We start from the raw sequence: 17,850 nt of genomic DNA, 5'->3' as shown, positions 1-17,850 counted from the left end.
TGTTTATTTTCATATTTAAAGATTGGATTATTGTAAGTTTCAGTAACTATCTTCTTAAATATTTATTCATAGTATTGCCCTGAACAGTTTGGCTGACATCCCCCCCGTGTCTGCCCTACATCATTATTTAGTACATTCCAAGCATCGATACCACAGATCTCGAAACATGCGCATAGAATAGGCATACATGATACTAAGGGACTGAATAACAATCCAAAGAAGCAACACATTGCTTAAAACTACTAATTTTATCTTTGAAAACGTCTTTTACTTCTTTACTTTTTGCTCCTGAATCGATCTTCTGGCATAGGTACATCTCCTTCTGATTTCATATCGCTGTTTTGCTTCCCTACTACAGATTATTCTGTATCAAATAGCTCATAGACTACAATGTTATCTTTAACATATTCACGTTCTTCATCTTCTAGCTCTTCTAATATGTGTGTCTTCAAACAATTCTTTCCCTCAAACTACTGCATTCTTTTTATCTTAAACGTACAAAACTTCTTCCACTTAAAGAGTATTTTGCTGTTATACTTCATGTTTTTACAGTCTTTTAAAGACTTTTTGGCAGCAGCACAACAGAGAGGCAGGAGTAAGCAAGGTATATTACACCAAGATAAGGCACACACGGGAGGGACTAAGATACATTATTTGCGGATTATTGTGGATCAGAATTTTCACATTTTGCTGGGTTAGATAATCATGTCATAAAATTGTTGTGACATGTGACGTCAAAGTCGATTATTTGAACAAGAAGAGTGTGACAAAAAAGGTGTTATTCAGATAAGGAACGAGATAAGGCGTTTATTCGCAGAGAGGGTTTAGCTATACCTAAGTAGCCTGCTATTGTATGAATAAAGCAGTTTTAAGATTAAAAAGTCATATTTCTCCGATCGCTATTATTGTTAAGGCACTGGTCCCACCGCGAGCTAGTAAGCTATGAGCTATCGGCTATAAACACGAACAAAAGATAAGCACTCCCGTGTAAATAAAAGAGACACGGCGATATTTATAGCTCACCGCTGGGCGAGTAACTATAAATATCGCCGTGTCTCTTTTATTTACACGGGAGTGCTTATCTTTTGTTCGTGTTTATAGCCGATAGCTCATAGCTTACTAGCTCGCGGTGGGACCAGTGCCTAAAGGCGTATAAAGCTTTTTCATTTCTCATGCTTGGAAAGTGGTTAGTTGTTCTAAAAAGTGTGCAGAAAATGAGACATTTTTGCTCTAGAGCACTGTACTTTTTAAATCAAGAAATACTACTGATGTTTTATTTAGCCTGGTTTTTAAGTTAGTCATAATTGTTTCTCATATAAGGTAGTTTGTATAGAGAATAAATAAAAAGAAGATTGGTTAAAAATAAGCTACCCAAATTACTAATTCCATGCCAGACGAAGTCGCGGAAAAAAGCTAGTCATTATATTATTCTTGAATGGTTACAAGATAAGGCGAATGCCTTTTAGTAAATAGAATTTATTGTACATTAGAGCTACTTTCTTTTAAGTACAAACTAGTAGTCTGGAATTCTTGAAGATAGTAAATAACGTTCTATTTATTTGTTGGATGGTTCAAAGAATCACATCATAAGTATTAGAGTTCAGCAGACCGTAGCTACTTCACTTGCTTTCTATAAAATAAAGGTAAATTAGTTTTAGTTTAGATTGAACTACTAGAGGTGATGACCTTTCATAGATACGCAATGGAATAACTACTGAAAATATTGAGAAGCTAACAGTCGAATAATCCATTTGTCAGTAGAAATTATAATAATGTTAATTATAAGATGTAATATTGTTATGAAAAGATATGTCTCGCCGAGTTTATTGCCGGTCCCATATTGGGATACCCTCCTCCTACTGGGGGGGGGGGGATTTAAATCTTCTCGAGGTAGAGGTGTAGGGTTGAAGCCGGTGTAGCTTTATTAGAGGTCTGCGCATTGTAATATGCCTATTTGAATAAACTATTTTTTATCTTATCTAAAAAGTTGTCATGATATAGGCGTTGAATGTTGCGATATAAGGCTTTAGTACTCGGGTGAGCTCTTGTCTCAGAAGCTCTCTCTTGTTACAGGTCTCCATGGGAGACGGTAATTGTTTACCATGAGGTCGTTTACCTCCAATATCATATAATATTTTTTGTGGGTAATATTTTGGCGTTTAAATAAATAACTTTTATTTCTTTACAGAGGACGGCGAATACATGTCATTCGGCATCTCTGGTGACCCTCACCACTCCCAGATGGTCGGCGGTGACGTAGCCGTGGCCTGGGTGGACAAAAGCACGCTGAAGGGATTCGCTGTAGATTATTATCTGGATGCGAAGAGCCAGTGCGCGGGCGTGAGGGGATCTTGTCCCGATGAAGTATTTGTGGTAAGTAGTAATAGAAATAGAAATATTTTTTATTCGTAAACTCAAAGGAGATAATTGGAAAATAAGAAAGAGGTAAATGGAGTAAAGTGTCCCGAAATTGCCATATCTCAGCGTGTTGTTCGTGACTTCCAGCGTAAGTTTGTGCTTGACTTTACCGAAGCATTTGACTCACTCAATACCTATATTGCTGTTGCTGTTGAAGCTATACTACAGTCTACATGCTGCAGTAAGGTTTTTCCATAATTTTATTTTTAAACGTTTGTTGAGGCTGGAAGCTGTGGATCCGCCCATTTTATATAGTTAGGCTGTTGTTGTAGAGGCGTACCACAAGGCTTTATTCTAGGTCCGTTACTGTTTTTATCCTTTGTTGTTTTTCAATAGAAATATAAAGTAAGAGAGAAAGAGGGCGAGAGCGAGATATAGGTAGAGAGAAGAAACACGAATGAAGTTAAGTATAAAGGATGTAGCTAAATAGTAATCTATGTACACAACAAATAGGAACGCGTGAAGTAGCGCGAAATTTCGTACACAACTCATAACCTGCCAGTATGAAATAAATAGTTCTATACAGAAACATAAACGTTATCAACGCTTGACAATCCAAAAAACAAATCGTACGGGTCCTTACAGCTCCATCTACTTCAGCAGACAATTTTATGGTTAAAATATCTCGCACTACCTACTTAATTTATTTTCACTTAGCTTTTGTCTTTATAAATTCTAAGCTAGAGTTATATTGTCCCCGTTATTTGACTAGTAAATGTGGTTGCTAACGAGCACATCGGAATGCGAAGCACGCAGTCTTAATGTTCCCTAATCGTTTCTTCCAGTGGATTCATCAATAGGAGGGTAAAGCGTTAAATGTAATTACTAATTAAGGTCTGTATCGTGGGAGATTAGAATTAGATTTGCATATATTTATTATAAAACCTTGCATAAACAGGTAATAATAGTGTATTATTCCTAAATATCTATATTACAAGTGCATACAAACAACACACAATATAAAATAATTTAAAAACCAACTCGAGTAACAAAATACTCGTAGCTCGAGAAAGTTTTAATAATAATTACCTTAATTGCAGTTTCAAACATGAAAAAAGATTTTTAAAAATCGTAAAGATAGGTATTGAAACTTGAAATATTATTATCTCCCATGTTCGCTTACCTCGACCACAGTACAAGAATAGTAGTGAATCTTCATAGAAATGTGCCGCTGCCAGCTTGAATGTTGTGCGTGCGCGCCGGACGCCGGGTACGCACGCGCTGCCACGCACACATTAGCATAAAATACGGGGGAATACGGTGGCGGCAGTGTGGGCTGTACCGCGACTGTGATCGCGTGCATTCGAGTACGCTGCCCACCCGCTCGCATTTGTCCGCTCTCGGTAGGCCTCAGTACAGCTCGCCGCGGTCGTATTGTATTGTAGGAACAATTGCATCAAAAGTCAGAAACGCACATGTGATACCCTTAATATAGGAACATCCATTGCCTACGAATACCGCTTAGCGTTACTTGTTAGTCTCCATAGGCTACGGTGGCTAAAATCGAGAAAAAAACTCTTTAAAATTTTTATTTAGCGCTACACAAGTACCAGGGCCTCATGAGTTACGAGAAGGTGTCGTTGACTGCCGTGGGGCGCGGGGCGCGGCGGCCGGGTCGCGTATCAGTATGAAGGTACAATAAAAGTAACAACCCTAAGCGCCAACGCAAGAGTAGGCAAATATCTTGCCGAGCGGCCTTAGATTCACTACTGTTCTTAATGTACTGTGCCTCGACTGTACAAGAAAACAAATTTAACTCTTCACCAACTCCCATGTTCTAACACAATTTAGCTAATTAAGTACTACATCACGCAATCTTCAGATACATAGAGCTCGATTCTAATTTAATCATTTGTTACGGGCTTGAACTGGTTTTGATACGAATTTGACGATCGTCTTGGTAATAGGGGGTATTACTGCAATGTTCTACGGCCAGAGTGCAGCACTAAGCTAGCTAGTAAACCATAGAGTAACTTGTACAAAATGTGCCTTAAACTGTGTTTTGACAAGTTTTCACAGACAATAAAATATCATAAGGCGGATTGTTAACAAGCGCCTACCGGGAAACGCGAAAATTGAAATTTAGTTATCTGCCTCTTTATCGCTCGAATATGCAAGAGTGATAAGGAGGTTAGATAACGAAATTTCGATTTTCTTGGTTCACGGTAGACCCCCAGATTGTGTTGGATAGTGGTAGTAGCATCCACTATTACGCAGAGTTTTACGTAATATTTTCTATTGGCGCGCGTCTCACGCACGAATTTCACTTCATTTCGTATGCACCAATCAGAGTGAGCGTTCTTTAAGGTCGTATCAAAATAGATCCAACCCGTAGGAAGTTCTCAAATCAGAATAGGGCTCCAGTTTTTAAAGTAGAAGGCAGTCAACGCGAAAAAGCCCTAAAGATATATCGCCGTGTGCCTACTACACTGCCACATCTCAAAAAACCGTTTTTTCGAGAAATCGCGTCTCAAAGTTGTGAGAGTATAGTTCAGGGTGTTTAATAGGATCTTACTCCTTTAGTTTTAGGTCTATGAATTTAAAATTTAGCTTTTTTTACTCGGAATGATATAACCCTCCTTATGACCACGCCACTTTTTAAAAGAAATGTATATTTTTTAAGACACAAGGCCCTAAAGACAGGTATTTAGAGTTGTGGCCGTATTGCAGAAACGTTTTTTAAAGATTTTGGGATGCGGCCAAATTTAAACACAAAATTTTTGGATAAAGGTTACCATGCAAATATAAATAAAAACACCAAAATAGTTAAAATCCCTTTATTTTATCAATTTTGATAGGAACAAGATCACTGTACACGATAATATCTGTAACTCAACTAATTATTATTTTCTAGGACGCAACTCAAAAGCTTCATTTAAAACGTGTGCTATATAGCCACAACTCAAAAGGGCCGTCTGAGGGCCTACCGCGGACCACGTTCGACGTGTTGCCTCTTTGTCGCACTTGTAAATTCGTAGGTAAGTGTGGCAGGAAGGCAACACGTCGAACGTGGTTCGCGGTAGTCCCTCAGTTCATGCGCGAACGCCGCGGGAGCAGGCGGCAGACTGGTAAGTGGCTGTATTGCAGGGAATCGTCTGACAATTTATGGTCAAATGCATAAGGCCACTTGTGAGAAAAAGGCTCTTAAAGACCTTTTTTGCTATGGCTCTCGAAATAAGGTCGTAAATTGAACAATTTTGAATACGAATCTGCAATAATCCAGAAAATTAAAAATTTTGAGTTGTGGCCGTATAGCATGCACACGGCGATATGAAGAGTTCGTACATAACCTATTTTGAAGTGAACCGTGAAGGAGTTCAAACATGTACATGACATAAACCCGGGGTTAACCGGTTAAACCTGGCGTTACTATGGTTACCAGTACAATTTGACACTAGGTTAACGTTAACGGTTTAGGCGGTTGTCACACTGCCGCCGCGTCTCGTTGCGAGACGCGGAGCAACGGACTCGCATGCGGGGACAACGCACCAACGTCCGAGTTTTATCCGCATCTCCGTCCGGAGCTGCGATACGCGACGTCCCGCGTTACTTCCGTCTCGCGTTCATTTCACATTCAAACGTTAAGGTGAAAACAATTCCTATTTGTCGGAAAAATGGAAACGGAACTTATTCAGGACGCTGCGGTGATACTTTCAGTTTGTTTTTTGTACAATCGAGTCATAAAACGCAGAAGACACTGCATGGGTACATCCTTATTTACAAACTAGTCCTATAAATATGGGTCTTTTGCTAGAGATTACCAAGATTTAAGGCAAAACGAAGAAAAACATTTTTTATGCACCCGTATCTCAACCTCGTCATTTGATTATTTGCTAAGCAAAATATTCGTCGCATTTAATATTCCAAATTGGTGGACGACTTTCAATTTCAAAAATAAACTTATCGACGTCGATATACTCGATATCCATTGCACCTACGTCCTTCTTGCACTAAAATCCGTACGGCACTGCGGAGCTCGGTGTGACATACCCTGCGGCACGCACCGCGTCTCCGTCCGAGCGCGCGAGTCGCCGTGCGTCTCGCTCCTCCGTGCGTCGACGCGGAGCCAGTGTGTCGTACCATGCGTTTTTTCTATACAAAATCAAGATTCTACATACAAAGTTAAAAAACGCATCAACGGACGCCGCTGCTAGATGCGGAGCAGTGTGACGACCGCCTTAACCGCTTAATCCCGGATTATTGGAATGGTGCAAGTGGGCTTTAATAAGTTTCATAACTCGGCGGGAATGTATCGCTATCAGATATTTCGCGGTCTAGATGTTCATAAATATCTTAAGGCAGTTATTATCAAGACGTAAAAGTGCTTGTTCAGATAATTTTGAGCACCTTGGCCGCTCCGATATATCTAACGACGACTGTAAAGTTGCTGAATCCCATGGAAGTTAAACTTCACTTCGTAGACAGTCACATAAAATATAATTATAGTATGACGCAAGAACTATTAGACTATTCCATTTACTTCCCAAAATCTCGGAAGTTCGTACAGTACAAAGGTATCAAAAGGTAGGTAAGGTAAAGGTAGGTAGGGTTAATTTTGAGTCTTAAAACATCGTTGATAGAGTTGGTATTCCTTTTGATTGGGATTTGGAAGTGCTCGTCAAGAATTCTCAACATTTCATCGGACGTCGCGCGCAGGCATCGCCGAGACTGTCTCAGTTTGGCTGGGGGCCAATTCAAAACTATGCGACATGCTAAGGAGACCAATTCAAACTATGTAGATCACATGCAAGTTGATTAAAGTTTTGAATTGGGAAAAAGAAGAATTCCTAATAGCGGATGGTGCTGGGCCTAACATACGGCGTTGCATGAACAAGATATTTCCTTTGGCAGGATTGGTCCTTAGGATCCAAGGATGGATTTAAGAAGTGGAGCCACCGAGATTATTGATGTAAATTTTTAGGGGGGGGGGGGGCTCTCAACATGATCTTGATATCTGTATCATTTAAGCTACTAGGCCAAGATTGGTATCGTTTTCGTATAAATTGGGGGTGACGAATTCATTTCTGATATCAGAATGACAACATTCCGAAGTCTCTTCTTCTTTGTCCTCGCCTTGTCCCATTTCAGTTGGGGTTCATGACAACATTCCGAAGTAAAAACACATAAAATATGAAAAAAAAAAATTTTTTTAATTCCTCTTCACGCTTAAACTGCTGAACCAATTTAGTTAAAACTAGGTACAGAGATAGTTTGAGTCCCAAGGAATAACATAGCATACTTTTAATCTCAAAAATTATCCCTTAAGGTTGTAAAAAGGCAGGAGGAAATTTGTATGGGGATTCAATAACCGCTAAACCGATTTAGATAAAACTTAAAACTAGCATACATATTATGAAAATGATACTAAACTTGACTTGTGGCTCCATTTCTTAAATCAATCCTTGGGTCCTAAGGACCAATCCTGCCAAAGGAAATCTCTTGTTCATGCAACGCCGTGGTTGACTTTTTTATGCTCTGAGCACACTCACTATAATAAACAATTTTTCACAATGATTTTTGATGGAATGTTTTGGAAGGCGATCTAACAGAAGTTAGGGTCTGGGATTATTCGTTTTTAAAATTATTGAGAATAGTCAGTCCAATAAGTACTTGGCTGAACTTTGGAAATTTTGAATCTAAACTAGCCAAAAGCTCTTTAAAATATTCTCTATCAGAACTTCTCAATAAGCCGCCGAAGTAGCGTTAGTGTTGCTAATCTCTTAAGTGTTTCTAATTCAGCAAAATATTGCTGACTTTCAAATCTTGTTGTCTGAATGAATTTAAAATCATTTATTTTGCCTGATGGAACGATAACTTATTTAGGAGACGATAAAAAAGTCAATACAATTTTACTTACCTAACCTCTGCAAATTAAAATTTACACTCCGTGTCAATTTAATTAGAACAAATAAAGTAGCATTTCTTTTCTTTAATTATTTATCGAACAAACTAAATTCTTCCTTATTTAATATACAATATGGTTCAAATTAAAAATAGGAATAATCAACTCTGCTCAGTATGGGACAATTTCTTTTACCATTGTGAGAAACATTCTATTAAATTTATTATAAATTTCCTTAGCTAACGGCCAACTGTTTTCAGGACGGCGCCAACTCCATCCGGCTGCTCAACGCCGCTCTCGTCAACGGCTACAGCATCGTGACCTTCCAGAGGAGCCTTAAAGCTGCTGATGAACTGGATTTGCCTTTCCTGACCAACGCAAGCCAGCCTATCATCTGGGCCATTGGACCCTTAAACTCCAAGAACGAAGTGTCCTACCACCATCACTTTACCAAGGTATGTCAACGACTGCAGCATTGTGACTTTCCAGGGGAGTCTGCCGGCTGCTGATGAACTAGATTTGCCTTACTTAACCAATGCCAGCCAACCACGGACCATTGGACCATTGAATTCCAAGAATTAAGTGTCCTACCATCATCAAGGTATGTCAACGAATAAGGTATAGAGATCTTCTAGAGAAGTCTTCGAGCTACTGATGAACTGGATTTGCCTTTCTTGACAAATATCAGCCAATCTATCATATGGGCCACTGGACCATTGAATTCTAAGAATAAAGTGTCCTACCATCATCAAGGTACTTATATCAACGGATACGATATCGTGATCTTCTAGAGAAAGTCTTCGAGCTGCTGATGAATTGGATATAACTTTTTGACCAATGCCAGTTAGCCTATCATTGGCAGCCTATTAGACCTTTGAATCTCAAGAACGAAGTGTCCTGACATCAATTTACCAAAGTATGTCAACGAGTACATCGCCACTTTCCAGAGAAACATCCGTGTTGCGTAGATCTGCTTAGTGCTGCCCAAAGATAGTCAGTTGATTATTTGGGCCATTGCACCTTAGAATTCCAAGAAAGAAGTGTTTTACTGTATCTTATCAAACGACTTAGACCTAGAACTGCCTCTCTTGACCAAACTTTTCACCTGTCTCAACGTGTACCTTCGAGAGGAACTTGTTGTAGTCAGTTACCGAAATATTGGCTCCCACTCCATGGCATACTAAGCGGCGCTTGCACCATTCTACTAACCTGGGGTTAACCGGTTAAACCTTGGAGTTACCATGGTTACCAGCACAATTTGACACTAGATTAATGGTTTAACTCCTTAACCCCGGGTTAGTAGGATGGTGCAAGTGGCGCTAAGTGAGACATATATTATTTAGCATACTTAGTCCTACGTGAGTACTTTAAATTGGTCGCTTTTCGAGTTTTAAAACTACGGCACGTAAATTTTGTACAACTGTACTACTTAACACAAAAAGCAATAAGTAACTGTCAAAGTTCAGGACAGTATAAAGTCTTTCCAGCCTTTGAAAAAACTTAAATGAAATTAAAGGATAACAGCCCTCTGGAGACCAATAGTTCCAGTCGCAAGTATAATGGTGCTATCTTAACTTGTTTTTGGTTTTCTCATAAGGCAAGGGCCTTCTTTGAGTTCTGGCATTCTAAATTTGTGTAGCTGCATTTCCGTTACTAAAAAAATGCAACATCAATAGAAACAGTTGTTCTAAGAATTTTGATGTTCGCGGTTTGACTCACGTTAGAACGGGCCGTACCCAGTCGTGAGTGTGCTTTAAAATGAAGTTTAAAAAAAAATTCTAGATTCAAGCTGTTTGTTTGGGAAATGTCAGGTTGTTTGGTGAAGAAACTAGATATTATTGACTTAAATGGGCCTTGAGTTCAAATGAAATGAAAATGAAAGTTAAGAATAAAGTGTGGTGTTATACACCGTGTTTTTTTTGATTTCCGTTAATTTCAAGGGTGCATTCCTGAGCTTAAATCAAGTAACTTTCTCAAAGACACCGATATTCTAATTAACTCCATTTCGGAGATAATCAATAATTTATTTTTTTCCTCTAAGGCCTCTACAAGTGTGTACACTTGCCTTAGGGCCGGTTTACATATTGATTAGTATGTAGAATGAGTTCATACATTTGCTACTAAACTTAAGTACAATCTCGATCGATCGATGTACGAAATGACATTGATATGTCACAGACTTCAATTGTTTGGTTGAGTTAAATGTAATGCCCATGTTACAACAACGCTGTATGCTACATTTAATTACTTTTTAAACTTATTTTTTTTTCAAAAAAATGCAAAAAAATAATTTTTTTTTAGATATAACTATGCCATTTAGTTCTCTTAAACGTACTTAATCATACCCCGAAGTTAACGGAATTCAATAAAAACACGGTGTATAGGCTACACCATGGCTACTAAAAATAATTCATTCTTTTGAATAAATCATCATCATCATCATCATTTCAGCCTATATGTCCCGTATATAGGCTGAAATGATGACTGCTGAGCACAGCACCTCTAGCACAACTGGCCGCGACAGGCGTGAGAAGTGACAGATCGGCGCGACTTGGCGGTTTGTCGCGTGTTGGCAGCACAACTCACGCGCGAGAGCCGCGACAAACTCGCGATCAGGTGTCACTGTCAGAAAATGACAACGATCGCGACTTTGGACTAAAATCCGTAGCACAACTGCCTATTTTGAGACAAAATATTCTCTCGTCTTTATGTCAATCCGCGAGTCGAAGTCTACGCGACTTTATAACGCGACTCGCTCTCGCGGGTGGTTTGCTTGTACTTTTTTAACTAAACTCATAATAATCATAACTTAAAAACAAGTTTCATATATTATGTAATAGGTAATATAGGTAATTTGTATAATTACTTATTGCCCTAAGGAATAAGGAAGTATGGAACAATCACTAAATGCGCTTTACGCACGGTGATACCTACAAGTACCACAACACACCCATCATGTTTACAACTTTAATTTCAAACAGCTAGCTTGTAGGTACTCAATTAAGTAATTAGGTACATATGTAGGATTTTTTAATTTCAATTCAGGTTTGTTTCATTCGTAAGTTTGTAAAAGTAATCCTAAGACTTCCTTACACAAAACTTTCATTTTCTAACCTAACCTAACAACGGAGCCCGCTTGCTTGTACATAAATGAAGCCGATGAGGTGGGTAGGTACAAATATTCAAAACAAACTATCCAACTTATTAAGTAAGCCATAGTCTTAGTAGTAATATTAAGGTAGGATCACGGTTAGATGTCTAATTTTAACAATCTCTTACTATTTAGGTACCGTTTGGAACCTTTCTCGACTTCAACAAAACATACCTACATGTGGCCTGTGCCCGCTGCATCGTACTCTAACAGAATGATGTAATACGTAGCTATAACAGGATCATGTCCGGCTCAAAATCATGCTTTGTATGAAATATTATCAGTCATCACCCACTGAACCATTCCGTCCCCTGCCAACACCATACCGTGACGTGACTGGACCGAGCCGACCAACAATATTTTGAAGGAGTCGTTACACTCATGTCATAGTCTGCGTAGGTAGCATAGGTACGGTTATCATATGGTCTACCATATTGAAACTCCTCTAGATCATACCCGTGTTCTAGATGTTTCACTTCATGTTTGACAGGGCCTGATACGATCATGCTATGATACGTTGCTGTCAGCATTAGGTAGGTATGAAGTGGGCCTTGGGGAGCTAATTAATCGTGGCTTCTAGGAGTTCTAGGTACTTACCTACCTACTTTATTTTTGTTTCTTTTCAGGTAAAAATACAGAAGAGAAAAAAAACAATATTTAAATTAATAGTATATTGCTTTGCCTTATATATTTTTGCAATATTCGACTTCTTATTATTAAACCTAATATATATTAACATCTAGAACCACTATAGAGAAATTGTAAGAATCTTCTTTATTACCCTTGAAAAGTATTTTCTCTCTTCCTTTTTCTTCGACATGCGGCGTAGGACAATTAAATATCACCCTGGAAAGAAAATTGGTTTGTAAACAAGACAATAAAATATGGTCATGACTTCATCGAGGACTATGAAATAAGCTTTTCATATCAATTTGTCAAATCATATACAGTTAGGTACACAGTACACACACATGCCATCCATTATTGGCACAAGAAAAACTATATGAAACTTATTTGAGAGTTACTGTGGCAGCTTAGATAGGTAAGCCATAACCATTAGTTCACTTCCTCGGTGGTGTTCTTAAAGCTAAAGCGCTTCTCACATCTTGGTTAATTTAGAAAAGGGGTCAGCTCCGCGTTTGAAACCTACAAGCTTGCCTAGTGTGTTTCTTTTCCTGAATCTCCACTTCGCGCGGGTCCCGTTGGCACGTTCCTGTTAATAATATTTTCCTTTGGGTGCTGGGATATCAATCGTGTCTAGGTGCTGAACTTATTCTGAAAAAAAAATAACACTATTTACAACAGGAATATGAGAACAAAACCAATAATAGCAATTCCATTATTATAGTTACTTACAAAAATATTTTATTTAAAGGGTTTATTAAACAGATATTTTTAAACAATATATATTTTAAGGAATATTATCAATATTAAGTATACAGTGAGTAAATCTAATACGGGCGATAAATTAAATCAGACATAGTATTCATTAGTGTAATCATGAAGTAAAAGGTTTTTTGAGTTGCAGTTCATTACGACCCCCCGATAATTAATTTTTTAAAAATTTCTCAGCAGCAATGTACTGTAAACATGGTTGCGGTACCGAAATGTCAAATGTTCATTAGCAATACAACAATAGCATTTACAAACTTACCTATCTGGAGGAACATTCACAATACATATTAGCATTACACTGCGTTTAATGTTTTGTAGTTATTTTGGTAGATAAAAGTACTACTAGGCGTGTTAAAAGATATTAAATCTTATTTATTTATCATGTTTATCAACAAGAAACTGACTTCATTTTAATCAGTCACGATGACAGCACTTGACGTGATTATTTCACGATTATTTCTAATCTGAGCAATAGACAAGCACCTTTGATAGCACACCCTTTTTGAAAATAAAATTCATCTAATATCAGTATCTCATAAGTGATTATTATGTATTCATTTCGTATTTAATTTGCCTGATTTTTTATACCAGAATGGCGGAAAATAAGCATACGGGCCGCCTAATAGTTGAACAGTTATTACCAAAATTATTTCGAGAATTAACTAAACCGTCTAAACACCACAAAACTTGGTTGGTACATTGTGTGAAAACGTGGCAAACTCTTTGGTGGAATTGCAAGTTTCTTATTTTATTTCAACTCTGATTTGACATTGTCAGTCGTTCGATTCAAAAGTAATCGTATGTTATAAAAATGCCTCGTTTAACAACTTTTACTGCTCCTGAATTAATGGACATGATTTTAATTTACGGTGAAACACTACAAAATGGTCATCGAGCGCTAGCTGTGTACAGAGAGGGATTCCCACATCGGGTTGTACCAAGAAACGCTCGAGTAATTGTAAACACGATACAGCGAGCTCGCGAAGGATTGCCCGTAACTGGAAGGGTGGAGGGGGCAAAACTAAACTCAGGTTTCTCAGAATTTGTATTGTTGTAAATTGTGTTTTTTAGTTTTCTTTTTTAGTTGGTTTTCTTTAGGTAAGTATTTCAGCAACTTCAGTACATTTCAGTTGTAATTTCAATGGGTCGTTATTAAAATAAATGATTGCTTTAATAAGATTTTTTGATGTAATTTGATTTTAAACTAGGTAGTAATATCGTCCGATAAAAAACATCATACTTATTTATTATTTACCCACTCATGACAGTTAATGACATTACATACGCAATAGGAGTTTTTGAAAGTAACTGTCAACGAGCGTTTAACGTGAGTGTGTTTGCATTACATTGCGGGCTGAATTATTTTGTATGGACAAAATTATTGTTGCAACTTTAAGTAAATGTTATCTAATTACCTTTACTTTGTCCTATACTAACCACCGTTAAGAGATTCGCCCGTATTAGATTTACTCACTGTATAAGGCTCTATTACTTACATTTTTTCATATTTTTTCCCGTAATTAAATGTTGACAAAATTTGAAAGTTCCTTGACTTTGACAGGAAAAACTTAACCATCGACAAAAACTAGATTTTTTACCATCAAAGAACGAATGATTTAGCGCATCCCTGGTTTCCGATTCAGTGTTGCCACTCGCAAATATCGATTTGTTTAGACTTTGATTTCGCCGGGTAACACTGACGAGTTGCGCCGCGACTTTGAGTTCTCTACGCGGCTGTTGCAGTCGCGGGTACAAGTTATGCTACGGAAATCGACAGATTTGACAGCCGCGGGAATAGCGACTCGAGTCGCGGTCTAAGTCGCGGATGCAAGATGTGCTAGAGGTGCAGGCCTCCTATCATGCGCGAGAGGGCTTGGGCTATAGTCCCCACGCTAGCCCAATGCGGATTGGGGACTTCACATACACCTACGAATTTCTTCGCAGATGTATGCAGGTTTCCTCACGATGTTTTTCCTTCACCGAAAAGCTAGTGGTAAATATCAAATGATATTTCGTACATAAGTTCCGAAAAACTCATTGGTACGAGCCAGGATTTGAACCCGCGACCTCCGGATTGAAAGTCTGAATAAATAATAATAATAATAATATATATTTTCGCGCGGGAATGAATATACCTACCTACTCGTAATTAGTGTCATAATTATGCTCTGCTGTTGAACAATGAAAAGCTAATTAAAACTACCAGTGAAAATTACTAAGTTAATTGCATTACATGTTGCAAATTTCCACATGCTAGCCAATTTAAGCGCGCAATAAATTTTTAGTCCAAGAGATAATTAGTTCTGTCTATTTATCTAGGAAATCCAGCTGCATATATCACCTACGATTCCAAAAAAACTTGGGTATACTCGTATGTATTGATGAAAATTCACAATAGGTATATGCAGTCTTGCCGCTAAAAAACGATAAAACTAATAACATTCCATGATTATAAACTTATTTATCCCCCCCCCCCCCCTCCCATAACTTAGCAGACCCATATTAAATGTTATCCCTTTCTAAATCACAAATGTTAAATCTGTAAGACGTTTATTAATTTATTTTTTATTTTTTTATTAATACACCCTTACCCCCTTAGGCCCACTTGCACCATCCCACTAACCCGGGGTTAAGCGGTTTAACCGTCAACCCAGTGTCAAATTGTACTGGTAACCCAGGTAACTCCAGGTTTAACCGGTTAACTCCGGGTTAGTCCGGGGTAGGTCCGGGTGCAAGTGGGCCTTATTCATAAAATGTTTTTGGGCCCGACTTAGTTAAATTATGTTTTATCTCTTTCTTGCAATTACGTAAGTCAAAGTGACAGATAAGGACAAACGATTATTAGCTAATTGAGGTCATTAGCGTGTTTATGAATCAGCATATAAATAAATGAAATGAAATGAAATGAATGGGAGTAGTGTTTTGTACCATCACGCTCAGTGATTGTTATGTCATTTAGCTAAATCAGTTGTTCAATACTTGTGCTATGGAATGTCCAATTTAGCTAGGACCCTAAATTGCGGTGACTGTACATTTTCCTGAATATTTACAGGGAGACAAATTCATCGAATTCGGACGACCACCGGTCTGGAACTGCCCCATGCCGGAAGGAGAGGACGAGCACCACGAGGAGCCACCACCAATACGCCCGGAGGTCCAACGGAAACCACAGCCTGAAGAGAAGGTTTGTTGAGAAAGCCATTGCAAAAAGTACTGGCGTTCAAAAGTGCATGGAGATGTTTCAACCTTAATATTAAGGCATTACGGTCGACTATCCATGCACTTTTGAACGCCACTATATCTTCATTATAGATGGCTTCATTCAATTGAAGTCACTCGTATTTATCAGAGTGAATCTGAAGAAGCCCAATTAAGGGCCCCTCCTCATCTGGCGTCTTTCGAGCGTCGGCGTCTACAATTCTATGGCCGACGTCGACGCAACGTCGACGCAGCGTCTACGCAACTGCGCAGCGACGTCATTTTCCATAGCGCTGGACCAACGCCGACGGACGCCGACGCTCGAAAGACGCCAGATGTGGGGGGGCCCTAAAGGAGGACTCACGCTAGACCAGGCCGAGTCCGACATGTCATTTTCAATGACGGCTGATCGGTGATCACGTGGTGCTTTCCGTAGAAAACGAAGCGCTGGAAGCTCTGGCCTGGGCCCGGCCCGGTCTAATGTTAGTCAACCTTAAAGAACTGAACAAAGTGGCTTACGGAAGACTACACTATGGTAACTCTGTTCTTTAGGTATGATGTGTTATGTTCTTTATGGTAACTTTGGTTAGGTACTAGAGCTGAAAGGATGGATTGTTACGGAAACGGGGTTAATCCCTTAACCCCCTCATCATAGTGAATCTTTGTGTACTTATTTGGTATAATGAAAGGGGTTGCTTTGCTCATCCGTATCACACTTGGCTGGTTATTCCCTTTTCATCTATTCCGAGCCTTTGTAGTATCCTACTTTTTACATTACAGCCAGCAATCAAGCCTAACCCAGTGCCAACTCCCAAGCCAGCGCCGAAGGTGGCTCCCTGGGAGATTCCGCCGATCCAGTGCAACGAACCTGAAGACGGAGTTTTCTACGCTCAGATGGGACCCACTGGTGGGAAGCAAGGATACCCTGCTATTACAGGTATTTATCAAACTAATGGGTCAAACATATTTCAGGAAAAAAACTCTTCTGTGGAAACAAAACAACAGTTAACGATCCGTATCACGTTTTACTTATTTTAGCTTCAAGTAGGTGAGTAATGTATCGCGCTGAAGCGCTGGTGGCTTAGCGGTAAGAACGTGTGACTTTTGATCCGGAGGTCATGGGTTCAAACCCCGGCTCGTACCAATAGGTTTTTCGGAACTTACGTAGGTACGAAATATCATTTGATCAGTTGCTTTTCGGTGAAGGAAAACGTCGCGAGGAAACCCGAATAAACCCAATAAATTTAAGTTTCCCCTCTGGTTTAGATGGTCAGAAGGTCAATTCTTGGAATTAGTTGTCAAGCGGACCTCAGGATCCCATTACCCGTAACAAAATGCCGGGATAACGAGGAAGAAGAAGAAGTAATGTATCGCGCCTGTGTATGACCCACATATTCTTTTCTCCCCAGGACACGTCGGCTGGGGCATCTCCTGGTACATCAACGGGCTGCTCATCCCCGAGATCAACGTGGTCCGGGGCCGCAAGTACACATTCGTGACGGAGGGCGGTGAGGATGTCTCGCAGCCCGCGCGGTACCATCCCTTCTACATCACCAATGATCCTGTTGGAGGGTACTTCCATAAGACTGATGAGGAGAAACAGGTACCGTTTTTATTTCTTTGTAATTAAATTGTACATACTTAATACTTAAAGGCAAATAAATATAGTTGTCTCGGCGCACACTACGAATTTGTAGCCTTTGGCGTCGAGACGCAGGTCCGTGGGGTAGGGGGGCTCCAAAAGGCGCTCAGCAAACGCCTAAGGGACGCCACAGGTGACCCTCGCGCAGGCAAATTTCTTGCTCAAAGATTGGCCATAACAATTCAGCGCGGAAACGCTGCCTGC

General features: G+C 39.2%; 1 protein-coding gene across 3 annotated transcripts in view; it reads left to right on the top strand.

Moving 5' to 3' along the window:
- LOC134675052 (protein Skeletor, isoforms B/C) overlaps nucleotides 1–17,850 on the top strand; it is a 114,424-nt gene that overhangs the window by 91,868 nt on the left and 4,706 nt on the right. For all 3 annotated transcript variants that reach the window (XM_063533197.1, XM_063533199.1, XM_063533198.1), the window contains exons 8-12: nucleotides 2,189–2,373; nucleotides 8,521–8,715; nucleotides 15,859–15,990; nucleotides 16,785–16,941; nucleotides 17,414–17,607. In XM_063533197.1, coding sequence (XP_063389267.1) covers nucleotides 2,189–2,373; nucleotides 8,521–8,715; nucleotides 15,859–15,990; nucleotides 16,785–16,941; nucleotides 17,414–17,607 — 863 coding nt within the window. The remainder of the gene's footprint in view (nucleotides 1–2,188; nucleotides 2,374–8,520; nucleotides 8,716–15,858; nucleotides 15,991–16,784; nucleotides 16,942–17,413; nucleotides 17,608–17,850) is intronic.

Source organism: Cydia fagiglandana, chromosome 21 (genome assembly GCF_963556715.1).
Source record: "Cydia fagiglandana chromosome 21, ilCydFagi1.1, whole genome shotgun sequence".
NCBI lineage: Eukaryota > Metazoa > Arthropoda > Insecta > Lepidoptera > Tortricidae > Cydia > Cydia fagiglandana.
This window is presented reverse-complemented; position numbering and strand designations above follow the sequence as displayed.